Source organism: Gymnodraco acuticeps, unplaced genomic scaffold, assembly GCF_902827175.1.
Source record: "Gymnodraco acuticeps unplaced genomic scaffold, fGymAcu1.1, whole genome shotgun sequence".
Classification (NCBI taxonomy): Eukaryota; Metazoa; Chordata; class Actinopteri; order Perciformes; family Bathydraconidae; genus Gymnodraco; species Gymnodraco acuticeps.
The window spans coordinates 596,698-614,960 of record NW_022989942.1 but is presented as its reverse complement, the minus strand read 5'-3'; the positions used below and the strand labels follow the sequence as shown (position 1 = coordinate 614,960).

The 18,263-nt window shown below is 46.1% G+C and overlaps 1 protein-coding gene across 1 annotated transcript; it reads left to right on the top strand.

The window, feature by feature from the left end:
- The first annotated feature begins 4,318 nt into the window (after nucleotides 1-4,318).
- On the top strand, nucleotides 4,319-18,041 carry LOC117542478 (melanotransferrin-like). The gene is given in 21 exon segments (XM_034210178.1): nucleotides 4,319-4,556; nucleotides 5,040-5,161; nucleotides 5,163-5,195; nucleotides 5,834-5,933; nucleotides 6,755-6,822; nucleotides 6,824-6,942; nucleotides 7,029-7,184; nucleotides 13,329-13,396; nucleotides 13,514-13,576; nucleotides 13,579-13,700; nucleotides 14,021-14,175; nucleotides 14,244-14,254; nucleotides 14,339-14,481; nucleotides 14,978-15,074; nucleotides 15,168-15,349; nucleotides 15,351-15,363; nucleotides 15,832-15,985; nucleotides 16,419-16,486; nucleotides 16,573-16,757; nucleotides 17,121-17,313; nucleotides 17,813-18,041. Coding segments are annotated over 21 exon segments (2,169 nt in total). The 5' UTR covers nucleotides 4,319-4,507; the 3' UTR covers nucleotides 17,881-18,041.
- Nucleotides 18,042-18,263: the final 222 nt, after the last annotated feature.

Here is an 18,263-nt window from a genome sequence, read left to right as displayed (position 1 = left end):
TGGCCCACACAGCCATGGTCCAGGCCTCTGTTCCGGTTCCAGTGGCTCCAGCTCCAGCCTCAGACCTTTTTTCAGGAACCCGTCTGGCGTTTGGAGGTCCACGGAGCTTCCAAAAGGTCTCTGGAAGATGGAAGGCCAGGATTCCAGCCCGTACTCCAGCGGGTTCGGCCCCAGTTCTGGCCCCAGCGGCCATGGTTCCGGCCCTGGTTCCGGGTCCAGCAGCCATGGTTCCGGCTTCAGTACCGGCCCCAGCAGCCATGGTTCCGGCTTCAGTACCGGCCCCAGCAGCCATGGTCCCGGCTTCAGTACCGGCCCCAGTAGCCATGGTCCCGACTCCAGTTTCGGCTCCAGGACTGGATTACCGTCCGACACCAGCTCCCCGAGTCCTTTCGGCGTACCGGCCGACTCCAGCACCTCGTCTCCTGTTGGCTCACCGGCCAACGCTAGCTCCCCGTGTCCTGTCGGCGTACCGACCGTCTCAAGTCCCCTCTCAAACCCTCTCTCGAGTCCCCTCTCAAGTTCCCTCTCAAGTCCCCTCACAAGTTCCCTCTCAAGCCCTCTCTCAAGTCCCCTCTCAAGTCCCCTCTCAAGTTCCTACCCGAGTCCCCTCTCAAGTCTCCTCTCGAGTTCCTTCTCAGGTCCCCTCTCGAGTCTCTTCTCGAGTCCCCTCTCAAGTCCCCTCTCGAGTCTCTTCTCAAGTCCCCTCTCGAGTCTCCTCTCGAGTTCCCTCTCGAGTCTCTTCTCGAGTTCCCTCTCAAGTTCCCTCTCAAGTCTCCTCTCGAGTCCCCTCTCAAGTCTCCTCTCGAGTCCCCTCTCAAGTCTCCTCTCGAGTCCCCTCTCAAGTCTCCTCTCGAGTTCTTTCTCAAGTTCCCTCTCGAGTTCCCTCTCAAGCCCCCTCTCGAGTCTCCTCTCGAGTTCCCTCTCGAGTCCCCTCTCCAGTTCTCTCTCAAGTCCCCTCTCGAGTTACCTCTCAAGTCACCTCTCGAGTTCCCTATCGAGTCCTCTCTCAAGTCCCCTCTCGAGATCTCTCTCAAGTTTCCTCTCAAGTCCCTCTCAAGCCCTCTCTCGAGTCCCCACTCAAGTGCCGTTGGAGGTTCCGCTGGGGGTCCTGCCATCTCCATGTCCTGTCCCGTTGGGGCCCTGCCGACTACTCTTCTGCCGGGGGTCCTGCCAACCCTGTGTCCTGTGTCATTGGAGGTCCCGCCGACTACTCTTCTGCCGGGGGTCCTGCCAACCCTGTGTCCTGTGCCGTTGGAGGTCCCGCCGACTACTCTCCTGCCGGGGGTCCTGCCAACCCTGTGTCCTGTGCCGTTGGAGGTCCCGCCGACTACTCTCCTGCCGGGGGTCCTGCCAACCCTATGTCCTGTCCCGTTGGGGGTTCCGCCGACTATTCTTCTGCCGGGGGTCCTGCCAACCCTATGTCCTGTCCCGTCGGGGGTCCCGCCGACTACTCTCCTGCCGGGGGTCCTGCCAACCCTATGTCCTGTGCCGTTGGAGGTCCCGCCGACTACTCTCCTGCCGGGGGTCCTGCCAATCCTATGTCCTGTTCCTCTGGGGGTCCCGCCGACAACTCCTCTGCCGGGGGTCCTGCCAACCCATTGTCCTGTTCCGTTGGAGGCCCCGCCATCACCTGTCTCGCCGGGGGTCCTGCCAACTCCTGGTCCTCTTCCGTGGGGGATCCTGCCGAGGCCTGTCCCACTGGCTCCGGTTCCTGTTCGGCCGACACCGGGTTCTGCCTGGCCTCCGGAGCTGTCTGGTCTTCGCCTGAGAGCCGCGGTCTTCGCCCTCGAGCCCAGCCCCCTGAGTGCCGTAGTCTTCGCCCTCGGGCCCGGCCCCCTGACCCTTCCTGCCGCTGCCTTCACCCTCATGCTCGGCCCCCTGAGTTCGCCCGCTGTGGCCTTCGCCCCTCCGTGGTCTCTGCCTTGCCCCCGGGCCGTCCGCCCGAGTTCCCCACCTTGGACTCTGCCTTGCCCCCGGGCCTTCCGCCCGAGACCCCCTCCTTGGTCTCTGCCTTGCCCCCGGGCCGTCCGCCCGAGAACCGTCCTCCAGACCCCCTCCACCCACCCTGCTGGACTTTGTTTTTTGGAACGTCTGGGATCCGTCCCTTGAGGGGGGGGTTCTGTCACACTCCTAGGTTTATGTCACAGTTTTAGTGTTGTCTGTCTGGTTATGGGTTTTGTAAGTCTGTTCATTCGGTGTTTTGTCTTCCTCCTTGTGTTTTGTCTGGTCCTCCTCCCTGTCGTTAGTTTCCCTGGTGTGTCTGATTGTCTCATTGTGTTCACCTGTTGCCCTTGTGTTTCTCCCTCCCCTGCCCAGCTGTGTCTTGTCCTGTGATTACCCTTCTGTGTATTTAGTCTTCCCTTGTGTTCCATGTCGGTCCATTGTTTTCCCTCCATGTTATTCCACGGTCCATGTTCCTTGTGCTGCTCGTTTGTTTTTGGATTGTTTGGATACTGCCTTTTTGACACAGCTTTTATTATTTAATAAAGCTCGCTTTTTGTTAAAATCTGCATTTGAGTCCTACCTGCTTCACCCCCTTGTAACATCCACAGTCATCTTTACAGATCCAACTTTCAGCTTCTGTCTCACCTCATTAAAATGTGCCAGGGCGAAAGTTCACAGTAACATTCTCCTTGAGTAGATCCAGCTACCGGGTCACAAAGCCATAATGTGGTTATCATAGGGTACAGTCCCTGCAGTAAACTGAACTCATAGATAACTCAATTTGGCAACAAATCAACCTCAGGATGTGAAGAGAACAAAACGGGTGTTGCACAAATAATTGTAAAGATGTATAAACTTTATAGGTACTTTGGATGCACACAGAGCCTGCAGTACGTGACAGAATGATGAACACGGTTTTATTGTGAAACCGTGGACAGCAAGAACTGCTGTTTCAAATTTTGGTGCAAAGAAAATGTGTTATTTGTATGTAAACAGCACAGCTTGAATCAGCTCATACGTTTGTTTTTTTAAAGATTTTATTTTGGCAGCAGCTTGTCAGGGCAGCTGATGTTAGGTGCTGAAAGCTGTGAGGGTAAAATATCTTCATCCTGACACGTGACTTGTCAACTCCATGTCACTCTTGCTTTGTCACGTTGTGTCTTGTGAGTGTTGCAGCAGCATGACCAGACTACTCAAATAGCTAGTGAGAGTTTTCAATGTCAAATCCACTGCCTTAAAATAAGGTAAGGCAAGTTTATAGCACCTTTCAACACAAGGCACATTAAGAGCATTACAATATAGTTCAGCAGAAACATTCTATAAAATGGCCTTTAAAAACTTTCATTAAAAAACAAAGACAATCAAATAAACATAAAACAAGCCAACATATGAGAATTATTAAGATCATTTAGAAATGATTTGATTCATGCGGCTTGCCATTCTTGGACCCTATCTGTAGCTGTAATACTTTGTAGTAATAACAATTGGAGCAGTCTTTTGCTCTTCAACTTGTGTTTAAAATGCATTTCTACCTTAATTTATTTTGTAGGTTTAAGAACAATAAATATATTGCTGTCTTCATTCCTTGCAGATCATTTCTAAAGTGTAATGTTTTCTCTCAGCCATGTGCTGTTGGCCCTGAGTATGAACACGGAGGAACATTCAGAGCAATTACAGATTTTTATGATTAGAAAGCTTTTCTGTTTTTGACCAGATGTCTGCAGAAATCTTTTTTTATTGTAATCATGTGTCCTCATATCCTGCAGTTTCCATTTGGCAGATGCTTCATAGATAACAGTAAGAGGCAGAACCAGTTAGAGCTGAGTATGATAACATTATCTAATCAAACTAAATAAAAGTCAGCTGTCCAATGTCCGACATCTGTTCTTTTTCTTTTAACCGTGACTCATACAACATAATTTAATATGAAGCCCCTACTAATATAACACCCAGAAACCAGAAAATCAGCAGTACCTCACTTTACTTGACTTATTTTGCCTTATTTTAACCAGGATAAAAGCAATTGTATTTGTATTACAACATATCAATAAGGCTATTAGTTTAATCCGCTAACTGACCTCATATTCTGTATAGGAGAACTTTTAAAGGTCAGACAAGGTAAACAGGCTCCTTGTGCTGTTCCTCTCAGGGTAGAGTCAGTGACTCACTGTGTTGGCCTGAATCACTTATTTCCTTTTCCCCATCAGTGGAAAAGCACCACACAGAAAAGCAGAGGAGGGTCCGCTGGCTGTAAAAGACCTCTCTATGCGGACTCTGGCCTGCAGCCAGGCAGCAGACACGTGTCAGGCCAGGTAAACCAGGGAGGCGTTTCATAAACTCTACACTGAACTTCAAACACTCGCGAGTTGTTAGACTCCTGAATTAGATGTTGTAGAAGTTGTAAATCACTAAATATACAGCCTCGTTTGAGGTTTGTGCGAGGACTTTAAGCTGAGTCTTGGAGATTTAAGCTGGACTTTGACTCAAGATTCATCATATAAAGTAGAGGAGAGGGGAAAGTGGGTTATTTTACCTAAGAGGGAGAGGAAGAGAGAACGACGACATGGCCATGTGGAGGACAGCGACAGCTCTTCTGCTAATTCTACAAACTGGTAAGAAATGATTTGTTTCTGTGAGAGGTTGACAAAGGTATTCAACAGCACTGATTGGGTTGCCCTAGAGGTGGAGATACAAATATAACTAAACAGAATTTTTCCATATAATAGTATTTTTGTTTTAATGAAAGATTATCAAGATTATCATCTATATTACATGTTAAACATATTTTCCAGTTGACCTCAACTTATTGTTGATGTACATGGCCATAAGGTGACAAAAAGTGTATAATTTGGATAATTTCAGAGGTCTGAAGAAAAAATACATTCCAGTATTTGAAATGAATAGAAACATTCGAAAAAAAACATTTTAAACATATTTATTTTGTATTCCTCCAATTTGTATTGTAACCGTTTTAAATCAAGTACATTGAAAACGGTAGAATATTTTCACAGCAGTAGGATAGTTCTAGAGATGACAGGATGTTTTCATGACTCATTTAGTGGGAAAGTTTAATGATGTATGTGTTTCTCTCTCAGTGTTTGGCCAGAGCAGCATTAGATGGTGCACCATCTCAGATGCAGAGCAAAGAAAATGTTCGGCCATGTCGGAGGCCTTCGCCAAAGCCTCGATCCGTCCATCCCTGAGATGTGTCAACGGTAGTGACCATTGAGGGCTGCGTTCAGAAACTACAGGTCGGAATAGGGCTAGAGGAATTTAAGCAATTTTGAAAAATGGTAGTTGTTCCTTAATAGGCAAATCATAAAATAATTTGCAGTGTAATATACCTTATTATTTAGTAATCTATGAATCTGTATCAGTCAGGACACCAGAAGACTTGTTTAAAAGATTATTAAATATTTTGAGTGGTTAGAACACACTATCAGGCATAAGATAACAAGGCTGGAACTACTTTTACAGTTGCAATCAACTTTTTTATAGCTGATATCAGGCAGCACACTGGGTCCTTTAGGGCAACCACAGACTTGAAGATTTCTGATCTGCCAACAGTAACCTAGTAACCAGAAACTGAGCAAAACACGAACCTTAATGTTTGAATAATGCTTTGTCCTATGTAGGCTAGGCTATATGGAAATACATGATATGTTGAAAATGCTTTTTAGCATTCTTATTGTAAACAAATCCAGTGGTCTCTGTTCCAAAACATTTAGATGTTTTAAACCATACCATAAATAGTTATTGTTTCTTTGTACAATGTTCTACAAGTGTAGCTGTCCCTGTCAATCTATAATATTGGGGCTCTTAAGTACATAGGGGAAATGTCCTGATATTTATAACACTATTCATCTTTTTGCTTTCTCTGTTACTGTAGAAAAAAGAAGCAGATGCCGTGTCCATGTTCAGCCCTGACATCTACAAATTGGGGAAAACCAACTCCTTTAAGATTGCTGCTAGTGAATCAAAAATTGATGGTTAGAATGTTTATTTCATCTGAAAAGCAACTCAAACACAGTTAGATGGTTGAAGACAGAGATAACTATTCAGAGAGAAATACAAGTGTGAAACATGATTTCACACTTGTATTCACACAGGACCAAAGATAAATCTCTGGTCCTGTGTGATAAGCAACTTTAAAAACATGTTAGCCAATTCAGTATGTTGTTTTAGTATGTAATGTTAAAAAGATAGTTTAGTATTTTGGGAAATATTCCTGTTTTTGTATTGCTTAAAGATGAGAAGATGAGCCACTTAGTGTGAAGTCGAGCATGGTGGCCATATAGCTTAGCGTGAAGACTGGAAACAACAGCTAGTAGCTCCGTCCAAATGGAAAATAATACACCTTTAAGAACTGCTAAAAATCACATAATAACACTGTATAATTTGTTTAACATGTACAACTAGAACTGTTGGTTGTAATGAGAAGTTGTTGGACTATCTATTGAACAGAGCCAGGCTAGCTGTTCCCTGTTTCCAGTTGTTGAGCTAAGCTAAGCAACTAGCTGTAGATTTGTGTTTTCTATACAAACATAAAAGTGTCTTTATGAGTATTTATAGCAAGAAAGCAACACATTTATTATGGTTAACCTGTAGCAACTTAATGCAGGCTAAATTATCACACGTGTTACCTGATTATAACAACTACTCCTGTCTCTGGGATATTTTTTTTTAAAAACGAGTGATAGTCAGCACTGATCTCCTACATTATATCTCAAAGTAGAAATGTCATGTAATATATTGCTAGTACTCAGTTATTGTGAAGTGTGTTTTTATACCTGCTCTGTTGTTGCCTCAGGTACCGGTGCTAACTACTATGCAGTTGCTGTGGTGAAGAAAGCAAATTCTGGCATCAGCATAAACAACCCTGGCAGGAAAAAGGAGCTGTCACACAGGGAAAGGCCGAACAGCCGGCTGGAATATGCCTTTAGGATACCTCATAGACCAGGGCTACATGTCTGTAGTGGGCTGCAACATCCCACAGGGTAGGAAATACACTTCACATAAATAATTGTGCATATGTGTACATACAGGAAGCTGGAGAGACTTTTTGTGTGTTTGTGTCATCAGGTTGTGGCACATTTCTTCAATGCCAGCTGTATCCCTGGAGCAAACCAGGAAGGTGATCCAGCCTCTCTGTGTCAGCTGTGCAAAGGAAATGGTGAAGGACTGAACAAATGTGACATGAGCGACAAAGAGTTATACTTCAGCTACGCGGGAGCCTTTAGGTAACACACAGAAGTTACTGTTCTGCAGAACTGGGTATTTACATATTTGTAAATTACTTCCAGGACCTATCTAGAGACATTCCATCTTTAATAACATTTTACAAACAGTAGCACATTGAACATATCGAAATATAAATAAAAAAACTATGTTTTCGATAAACAAAAAAAAATATAGTTCTCATTCATAACACTCCGTTCGATGTCTCACTATGGGATGCGCCTCATCGCGGAGCAAACATAAGCATCAATCTCATTACGCCAATCCTGATTGGCTGGAGATCTTGACGTCAGCGTCAGGGAAATCACCCCCTATAAGTAGCTTGCGCCACAACGCATGCGCCATTCAAACACCTCTTCTCGCTTCAGAGCACATCTCTATGGTAGCCGGACAAGCTTCACGGTCCACAGACTGAACCCAAATATCCATTTCGGTCGACGGGCGCTTGCCGGCTACTCCTTCTGCTTCGCAGGAAGACGGTAATTACTAACGCTAGTTATTGTTGAAATCGACCTCGCCGCTCTCTTTCCCCGGAAAGTAAGCTAGGTCTGATTTTTTTCAAGCTAGCGTTAGCTTGCTCCCTCACTACCGACACCACGGGTAGCGAGGAAGTCTTTTCTTTTCTCTTCCCCACGGAGGAGGGAAAGGATTAAAAGGAGCATACTGCCACACCAGTCAGTATTCTCTGGGAATAAAAGACCCACACCGTCCCTTTTCTCCGGATAAGGACAGGGTGGTTACCTCTTTTTCTCCCAACCTACCTGTTGAGAGCGGGTCCTCTCCACGCCACGAGGCGAACAAGATGGACGCCCCTCTCCCTCACACCAGAGGAGTCAGGGACTCGGTTGGCTCGACTCTGCGGATGCGGGTTGAAGATCTTGGGGCACAGACACACACCAGGTCTGCTCGTCCTGCCTCGGGCTGGAACACGCCCGAGGCGCTATCGACAACCCCGGCTCGTGCGGACATTGTGTCCGCTTCACCGTTAAAGAGCCTCCGCCGACGGCTAGCACGCCAAGCTAGCCTGTCGGAGCAGGAACCCCCCATGTCCTCTGACCTGCCGGCCGGCAGTCAAGACCGCGGGGGCATCTGCCACAGAGAGTGAACCCCTCTCCATGTCGGTCTGGGGCTCAGTATCTGCGATGGCCGCAGAAACCGGATTCCCGCGCCCTGGCAGGCCGGGACCCGGTGGCGGCAAGACACGCGGAAACGGGACCCCACGCTTTACCGAGCTGGGGCTCCCCAGTTAGACCTCACCATGGTCTCACCCGCGGAGGATGTCCTCGAGCTGGATTACGACGAGGACGAAGAGGACGCCTCGGTGTTCCTCCTGTCCGAGTCGGATGAACATGAAGAGGACATCTTCATGTCATCGGCTCAGGCTGCAAAGCCTGCAGCGAGGGCTGCTCTCCAGACGATAGCATACCAGCTTCGCCCTGTCTGAGTATGGACCTGCAGGCCGTGTGCAAACGCGCTGCGGCCAGACTCGACATCCCGTGGCCTGAAATGGCCAAGGAGACCTCCAGGTCCCGCTACGAAGGGAAACATTTTCCCCAAGCAGCGCGGACAAAGAGACAACTCCTTCCGGTCTTCCCGGAGATGTTGGATGAGGTGTCGGTCTCGTGGAGGAGACCGGCCCTTCAGCAACAAGGTCCCAATCCAGGGTGCCTCCTCCCTAGACTGTGACGGAATGGAGAAGCTCGGCCTGCTCCGCATACCGCCATGGAACCGCTGTAGCAGCCCACCTCCTACCGAGGATGGGCCCGTCACGAGCAGGAACCCCACGCTGCCGGCAAAGTCGGACCGATTTCAGTCGACAATGACTGAACGGTCCTACAAAGCCGGCAGCGTTTGTCCGCCAGGGCCTTGAATGTGGCCTCGCTGCTACCCGCTTACCAAGCGGAGCTCTGCGGAGGACCTGTCGCGGTAACACGGGTTGCAGCCACTCTGGCGACGGCTGGCGCGGTCACAAGACATCTGTCTCCGTGTCCAACGCTGCGCCGTCCAGGCCACGGGGTAGGCAAATGGGGAACTCATGGTGGTGCAGGACAAGAGCGAGATGGCTCAACCTCCACCAACATCCAGAACGGAGGAAAAGGAGGATGTGCTGGCTATGGCCCATCGTTCAGATGGGAATTTTCGGCTCCGCTCTTGCTTCCATGCAAAGGAGGTGTGAGTCGAAAAAGAGGGAGGACGAGGCACTCCACCTCTGCCTCCCTCGAAGGGTCCAGCCGCTGCCTTCGCAGCAGCAGTCCTTCGCAGCAGCAGTCCTTCGCCCAAGCTGCCTTGAACCCTGCTCGGTTTAAAACACCGAAAACGCAGAGGTCGCAGCCCGCCCCGAGTCCCCAGCCCAGGCTGGAGACGAGGGCGAGCTGGCCCAGAAAATCGCCGGTTCCGGCTGCAGCTCAGGCGCAGCCAACCCAGAATTTCGGCCAGCAGGCGAGGAAGAAGAAGCGAGCGGCGTGACAGCCCCTCCTTCTCCCCTCCGTGACAGAGCTGGAAGTCCACGGTTCCCCAGCTCTAAATGTGTTCCCGCCGCCTCGAGAGATGCCTCAACACCATCCTCAAGTCCGCAAAAACACATGTCACAAATCTGTTTGTTCCTCTGTCATTAAACATTTGCCGCTGACGCATCCAGGCTTCAGGCCGAGGCGCCGACAGCTCAAAAAAATGATCAGGAAAAACCATAAAACCAATAAACAGCCTGCCCAACCTGTTCCCCCATCCTGAGAGCAGGCTTCGGCCATCCTCTCAAAAGGCGGATTACAGGCTGGGGTCTGTGAAGGGCACCACCGTCACGCGGCATGCGCTAGTAGCGGCCGGCGCTGGGTTTTAAAAGCACCACCGCCTACGCGCATGCGCAGGCCGGCTGGTGGGTTGTGTAAGGGGGCACCACTGTTGTTTCAGACACTCGAGGGCCCCATAACGCACACAAATAGAGACTCATGAGGGGAAGAGATGTGACATCTCCACTCGGCTTCTCTAGGAGCATGCAGTGGAAGATGCTCACATACATCTGCATGGGGTTTTCAAGACAGGTAACACCGGGGCTACAGACTCCAATTCGCTGTCACCCCCCCTCGCTTCTCGGGCATTCTGCATTTCGCAAGGCCCGAGGAGAGGTTCAGCCCATATTCTGGAGAAAGAGGATTTCTCTCTCCTAGAAAAGAGGGCTATAATCTATTGTACCCGCCGAGCAGAGTCAGGGCGGCTTCTATTCCAAGTACTTCCTCGTTCCCAAAACGGGGATGGGAACGGAAATTCGGCCCAATACTTGATTTTGAGGGCTCTGAACAAATATCTAAGAAGATATAAGTTCAGAATGCTCACTCACCACATCTCTGCTGCGGCTCGTGCGACAAGACGACTGGTTCACATCAGTCGACCTGAAAGATGCGTATTTTCACATCCCAGTATATTACCCACACAGGAAATATCTGAGATTCGCATTTCAGGGGATCTGTATGAATACAGAGTACTCCCCTTCGGTCTGTCTCTCAGTCCAAGGGTGTTGTTAGAGATGGGCGAGTCATGATTCATCCGGATCATTAACCCGGATCCTAGTAATGAGCTCGGTCGTGACGAGTCTCCCTCTCGATTAACCCGAGTCCTTTGAGTCCTACCTGATGTGACGTAACAATTAAAACTATAAATTGCGTCACTCTTTACTCTCTTATAACGTGTACAATCACATTACAACGGTTGTTGTATCCAGAGATCCAGCAGACTCGTCGCCATGCACGAATCAACAGCAAATTCAGCCCCTCCTCCGGCTCCCGCGAGAGTCCCGTGAGCCGTGAGTGAGCCGTGAGTCGTTGGACTCGCGGGAGCCGTGAGTGAGCCGTGAGCCGTGAGTGAGCCGTGAGTCCGCAAATCTCTGAGTCTGCTGCGACTCGTCGAGGGAGCCGTGGGACTCGCGGGAGCCGTGGACTCGCGGGAGCCGTGCGAGCCGGAGGAGGGGCTGAGTATGCTTGTAGATTCGTGCCATGGGGACGAGTCTGCTGGGATCTCTGGACTCTGCTGCATGCTATAGTTACGGCTCTCAGTCCTCGTAGGCTACTGGTCTCTCTCGATCATTGACCTGGATTCACGGATCCCGCGATTTTTTCCCAGCTCTAAATTAAGTTTTCAGTGTAGACTTCTAACAAAATGGTCATGTTGTGCAACAGTCTCCTGTAATAATATCTGCATTTCAATAAGGATCTTACTTGGAAAACTCGTTTATTTTGAACATGGCACACAAAAAGAAACAAATGATAGAAAATTGCAAAACAGTTAGAATATATAAAATGTAATTATACAATTATTATTATTATTTATTATATTATTATTATTATTATTATTAATTAAATGAAAACACAATTGTGCAAAATTAGCTTAAGTACAGGAACATATTAAAATAACTATATACATATAATGCAAAACACTTATTTTTTAAAATGCACACACACACACACATGTTTTATTAAAGCAAAGACACTGTGTAGCGGAGGTTAATGTAACGTTAGTTTAATATGCTGGTTAAATGCAACAACTTTTCGGTTTTCACCGGTAGGATTTCTACGGTCTTGGTCATGCTGACTCATATGACTCAAATGACTCAAATGACTCGTATGATCCGGATCTCTTCAATGATTGACTCAGAAGACTCCGAGTCCAATAAATGATCCGGATTTGCCATCTCTAGTGTTTGTACGATGTACGGAAGCCGCGATAGCCCCGTTAAGACAACAGGGTATTCGCCTGGGCGACCTACCTGGACGACTGGCTGCTTCTCGCACAGTCGGAGCAGGAGGCTGTTACGCAGACAAATGTCCTCGTAAAGCACCTGCTCAACCTGGGTTTCATAATAAACACAGAGAAGAGCATGTTGTGCCCCCGCGCAGACTATACTCTTCCTGGGTTTACACCTGAACTCGGTGCCCTTTTCAGCTCGCTTTTCAGCGGAAAGAGTGAAAGCTTCAGAGCTTGTCTCGCTCTTTCCAGCTGCGCAAACATGTTCTCTTCAGATCATGCCTGCGATTGCTGGGGCTCTGTCCAGGATGTCTCCCATCAAAGACATTGGTGCAGCGGCGAGCTGGTCCTCGCCGCTCACTTTTGTCTGCCTCCTAACAGGCTGGACGTTCTGCTCCCAGTGTGACTCAAGCAGTGCTGGGCACCTGGTTGAGTCAGAGCTCTACCTGTTAAGTTCTGGTTGGTTTGGTGATTTTCGAGATAAGCTCGTCTGGCAATACGGGAGCTACAATTTCCCATAGTGAGACAATCGAACGGAGTGTTATGAATGAGAACTATAGGTTACTTTGCGTAACCCCAGTTCTCAGAGTAACATGAATGTCTCACCAGACGGCCCTCCTTGCTATGGTGAAGCGAGAAGAGGTGCTTATTTTGAATGGCGCATACGTTGTGGCGCAGGGTGAGGTACTTATAGGGGGTGGATTTCCCTGACGCTGACGTCAAGATCTCCAGCCAATCAGGATTGGCGTAATGAGATTGATGCTTCTGTTTGCTCCGCGATGAGGCGCATCCATAGTGAGACATCTCACTTCATGTTACTCTGAGAACTGGGGTTACGCAAGTAACCTATAGTTTACGGCTTTCCTTTAGAAAAATAATGCGCATTTGCTAGGAAAATGTTAAGTTTTGATTGCAAAAAAATCTTAATGGACATGTTTTAAAAGTGTCTGTAAAACAATTCACTTAACTGAGCAATTTGAAATAAATCCTAATGTCTGATAATGTTAGGAGTGTTAATATAAACCATGTTTTAGTTGATGACGTTAGCGATGCTACAATTAACGTCACTAGAGGAAAAGTCAGGGAACGAAAGATTTTAGGATTCATCACCTGTGAACCAATATAACATCAACACAAATATAGAATATAATGGTTGATAACATTTCGAATTCTGAGAAGCAAAGTGGGCAGGTGAAAAAAGACATGCCCATCTCTAGAGTGACACTGCTAGCATGGCTACCAACACATGCAAGGCTAGCACAGTGGTTTGGTATCCTCCTCTTCGAGGCAGAAAGCAAAGGATAGAAATTGAGTCAAGAAACACTAACACTTTCAAAGCAGCTGGTGTGACATTCCTCCAAGTAGCATGGACCTTTCATTCTCAACTCCTCCTTTGTGTTTAATCTCTGTAGGTGTCTGACTGAGGATGCAGGAGAGGGGGCCTTCATCAAACACACCACTGTCGCTGAAAACACTGATGGTAACCTCTTAGTTAGCTGTACAATCAGAGATGACCACATCAATTGTTACATTTTCAGCCATTTGTTGTTAGCTTATTAGCATGTCTGTTAGCTAACCAGTTATTATTTTCAACCAGATCATACTCCTCCCTGGGCAACCAAACTGAACTCAGCGGATTATGAACTGTTGTGTCGTGATGGCTCAGAGCTCCTGTCTCTCAATGGAATAGATGCCACTTGGTCCGCGTCCCATTTCGTGGAATTGTTGTTGGCAATGGACGGTCACTCCCTCTGTGGTGTTCAATCATGCTGACGGAGGGACTGGTGCGTCTAAACATCCACAAATAACAGGAAGTATCTTAAAGTTACAATCTTGAAGATCTTGTTTGGTTTTCTATGCCGGTAATTTAGATTGATATCACTTGTTAAGAGCACTTTTTGAGAATGTCAAACAGTTTGTAATCTCATCATTGGGCAATAGGTTCAGTCACCATTGTGTTACCTCTTACGACAATATATAGTGGCTTAAGAGAAGAAAATCTTCAAGATTCTAACATTGAGACACATTGAAGGAGTCGGACTAGCAATTCATTACTGTGAGATTCTGTGTGTGAGATGAATTGAGTGTTACTTGTCATCTGCAGGAAAAGTCAGAGTTCGGCATGTTTTCATCTATGGATTACGGAGGAGGAACTGTTCTCTTCTCTGAGTCATCCACCATGTTTCTGGGGGCCGTGTCAAATGACCCTGAGAAGTGGATGCATCGCTACTATCATGATGCTCTGACAGCCATGGACTGGTAAAGCTGAAGGTGAAACAAAAATGGCACTAGTTGATTTCTATGAAGTTCTTTGTGAAATGTATGAGTAAATGTAACCGTTCTAGCTAACTGGGAAACCTACCTATCAATTCATATTTCTTTCTTCCTTTACAACCCACCTGTCTATCTTCAAATATCCCAGGTGTCCTGCGTTGGTGTGTGTTGTCCAGTGGTGAGCAGCAGAAATGTGCTGACATGAGCGTGGCCTTCCATAACAAAGGTCTGACTCCAGAAATCAAATGCGTCCACGGGAACTCTGTGACTGACTGCATGAAGAAAATCAAGGTAACAGATGATTTCAGCTGGCGGTTGCTGAAGAACAACTACAGTGATTTCCTTTCATTCAAATTAAAACACAGTATCTGTGCTCTACGGTGGAAAAACTCTAAAACTATACCTTAAATACCACTTACCAAAAGTTTGAACTGGAGTCATTATGTAAGGACATGCGAGAAAGACGCATTTGTCTCTGGCACTGACAACCGATGATAACCACAATGTGTTGATTAAGGAAAAGTCTAGGGATATGTAAAGTCAGTATTATTCATCCTCTAGCGACCAATATGGAAGACCTACAGATGGATATTACCATCCATATAGCCTTGACGCAAGCGTTTTTCTTTGTTCAGATGTATTAAACTAACCCTGTGCCCAATACTTGTTTAGAAGGACTTGGACTTGAATTGAGACCTGTAGGTCTATACTTTGAGCAACACCAACACATCTGTGATAAGCTGTTCTGGCATCTCAATCTCTGCCCTTCCTTTCGGTAATTGTGTAGAACAACGAGGCTGATGCCGTCACCTTGGATGGAGGTTACATCTACACAGCAGGAAAAGAGTACGGATTGGTCCCTGCTACCGGCGAGAGCTACACAGGTAAGATTTCAAACACATAAACTCACACAAGCAAAGTCACACATTCTTGTTACAAAGGCAGGAGATAGAGGTTGTTGTTTCTGTTGTCTCCAGAGAGCCGAGATGGTTCCATGTACTATGCAGTCGCAGTGGTGAAAAAGAGTAGCTTTGACATCCGTAACCTTGACGACCTGCGTGGCCGTCGCTCCTGTCACACCGGATATGGTCGCACGGCTGGCTGGAACGTTCCCGTAGCAACGCTGATGGAGAAAGGCCTAATAGCCCCTAAGCACTGTCAGAATACCTCAAGGTCACGTGGGATGTTGGTGTGTGAATCTGTGTCTGTGTGTAGTAGTGGTCTGAGATAGAATAGTCAGAACTCAGAAAAAATAGCACTGGGAAAGAATGCCTCACGCCTCACTTCCACCCAAAGTTTGTGCGGATTTGACTCAAATGTAATGGATTTGGTGTTATATTATTAATGCATGGTATTTAAACCCTCACACTGCCAACTTTGTATTTGTCTTGACATGTTTGATGATATGCTCGAAGATCCACACCACGCCCAATCAAGATTACATGATAAAGGAAAGCTACTGAAAGCCACATTATAAATTACAAAACTATTGTATCAGGCTGAATGGTCCTCATTTCTGCAAGTAAAACAAACGTCATGTAAAGAATGGACAGTTCGTTATAAAACCCATTTGTTTTAAAAGTCTTACTTTTTCTTCCATTCTTTGACTTTCTATTTTTTTATGTTTCCCATGACGCCTAGCCGTGGGAGGGTTCTTTGAGAAAAGCTGCGTACCAGGTGCAAACCAGCCCGGTTTACCCAGCAACCTGTGTGGGCTATGTGTGGGCACCGAATCAGGAGAGAACAAGTGTGAGAAGGGAAAAGACCTGTATGATGGATACGACGGTGCCTTCAGGTAACACCCCAAACCCCTGCACTGCATCAAAGTTACATTTTTCACTCCAATTTGTCCCTGTATCCCCAACAATATAATACATGTTAATGAACATGGGTACATTTAGACCGTTGGAAACCTATTTCTGACAGAATGACTGCGCTACAGCTGCTTAATTCATCCAAAATGACCCTATTAGTACTTTAATCCTTAGGTTTAACCCACCGTCACATCATTTTAAGGTCTGTGATTGGATGTTCCTTGCTGAAAAGCATGGAGTTAAAATTAACTTCATCCTCATCTTTTGCACAGATGATTGAACTCCATTTTATGGGACTTTGGGGAAAAGTGCACCAGTAAAAACTTCTCTAATTAGCAACTGTATTGCCTCTAATATAAAATGTTATTGAGCGTTGCACCCATACTGCATGTGTCTGTCTATCTGTCCTTTCAGGTGTCTTGCAAAAGGAGATGGAGATGTGGCTTTTATCAAACATTCTACTGTCTTTCAAAATACTGATGGTAAGACAACAAACTTCAAGAAATAAAATGTTCTTATAAGAGTCTTGTAATTTTAAGGGACATCATTTTTCTTTGTGTTTGTTCAGGTAATGGTGAAACGTGGGCAGTGGATCTCCTGTCTAAAGACTTCCAGCTGCTGTGCTCTCAGGACACTAAAGCTGAGGTAACACAGTACAGACACTGCAACCTGGCCAGAGTCCCCTCCCACGCTGTAATGGTACGACCCGATACCAACATCCACGCCATCTATGGACTACTTGACCGTGCACAGGTACAATTATTAATATGTCTTTAGCTTATACAGCGTACGGTCTGTAACACTGTACCGATTGATTCAGAGGGTGTAAGCCAACCAAGTAAAGAGATCTGAAACAATAATTATATAAATGATTCTCCACTGTAAAGGACTCACAGATTTCTGAGACCAAATGTAGGTTTTCATACATGAGATTTGATGTTTTGATGATTTTTGGTGGTGCATCAAATATGCTCTGACGTCTGAGAATTATTATTTGGGCGCCAGAAAGCATGTTGTTGGACAATATAATCCAACAGAAACAGCTAACTGGAATTTAGGAAGAAAATGGTGTCTGTGATGTTTATTAAGTTCCTTTTTATTTCTGTTTCCCTATAGACATATTTTGGCAGTGATACAGGTACTGAGTTCAAGATGTTTGACTCGAAGGAGTACAAGGGCACAGACCTCATCTTCAAAGACTCCACTGTTATCCTTGTCGGTGTTGGTGACAGGAAGACCTACCAGGAGTGGCTGGGCCAGGGCTACATGGACTCGCTGGTTGACCTGGAGTGTAACTCATCCAATGCAGGTAAAAACAACAAACAAAATAGCTAAAGTCACTCCACACTATCCAATGTAAATCAGAGATATTTTTCTTTTCATGTTTATTTGTGTGGGTATAACCAAAGCAACTGAAATGTTGTAAATTGAAAAAAGGGTGAAGAAAGCAAATCTTTTCTACGACAGTCTAGAGTCTAGATATCACTTTAAATAGTTAAACAGGTCTGCCAAGTAGATCAACGATGTATTCGGTAGTTCTATATTTAGCAAAGGCTAATTCATTTTTAAAGTCAACTATGTGGACAGGACAGATAGTTACAATTGTGTCACTATGTATGATAGTAAAAAAAGGATGAGCAAATTAGCAGCCTCTTGTAATTACCGGTATAACTGAAGAGTGGAGTGCAATTAGGATATAGATCATTCAGTCATAAAATAAATACACAGATAGGGGAGCTTTCTAATGATTTCCATTGTTTTCTTACCTACAACATATTTAATATCTCTTTTTTTGTTTGTACTTACAGTGAAGTCCTCTGTATTGCTACTGCTGATGGCTTTGGTCAGCTTCATGCTGACCGACCTCTGGATGTAATGTGTTGCAGGCGTCCAGCAACGTCTCCAACTCACTTTCATTACTTTTTTTCTCTATTTCTAATCTATTAACACTTTACCTTCCCATGACTTCCCCCTCTCCATGCCTGATTATTTTGTTAATTGTCTCTCAAGTTTCTAAGTGAAATTATCAGTTTGTAACTTTCTACTATTTTTGATCTTACAAATTGCATAATTTCTTACTCATTTTTTATGAGAGAGCCATGGAGCTGCCTTTGGATTTAAATGGTGCTGGTGTTGGATGGAAGCACATTGCCTCGTGGTATTGTGGCAGATAAGAGAGTTTAGTTGCCAAAGACTTAAAGCCTGTGTGAATCAGACATGATGAGAGAATGTGCTGCTGCCACTTTGTTTACTGAAGGT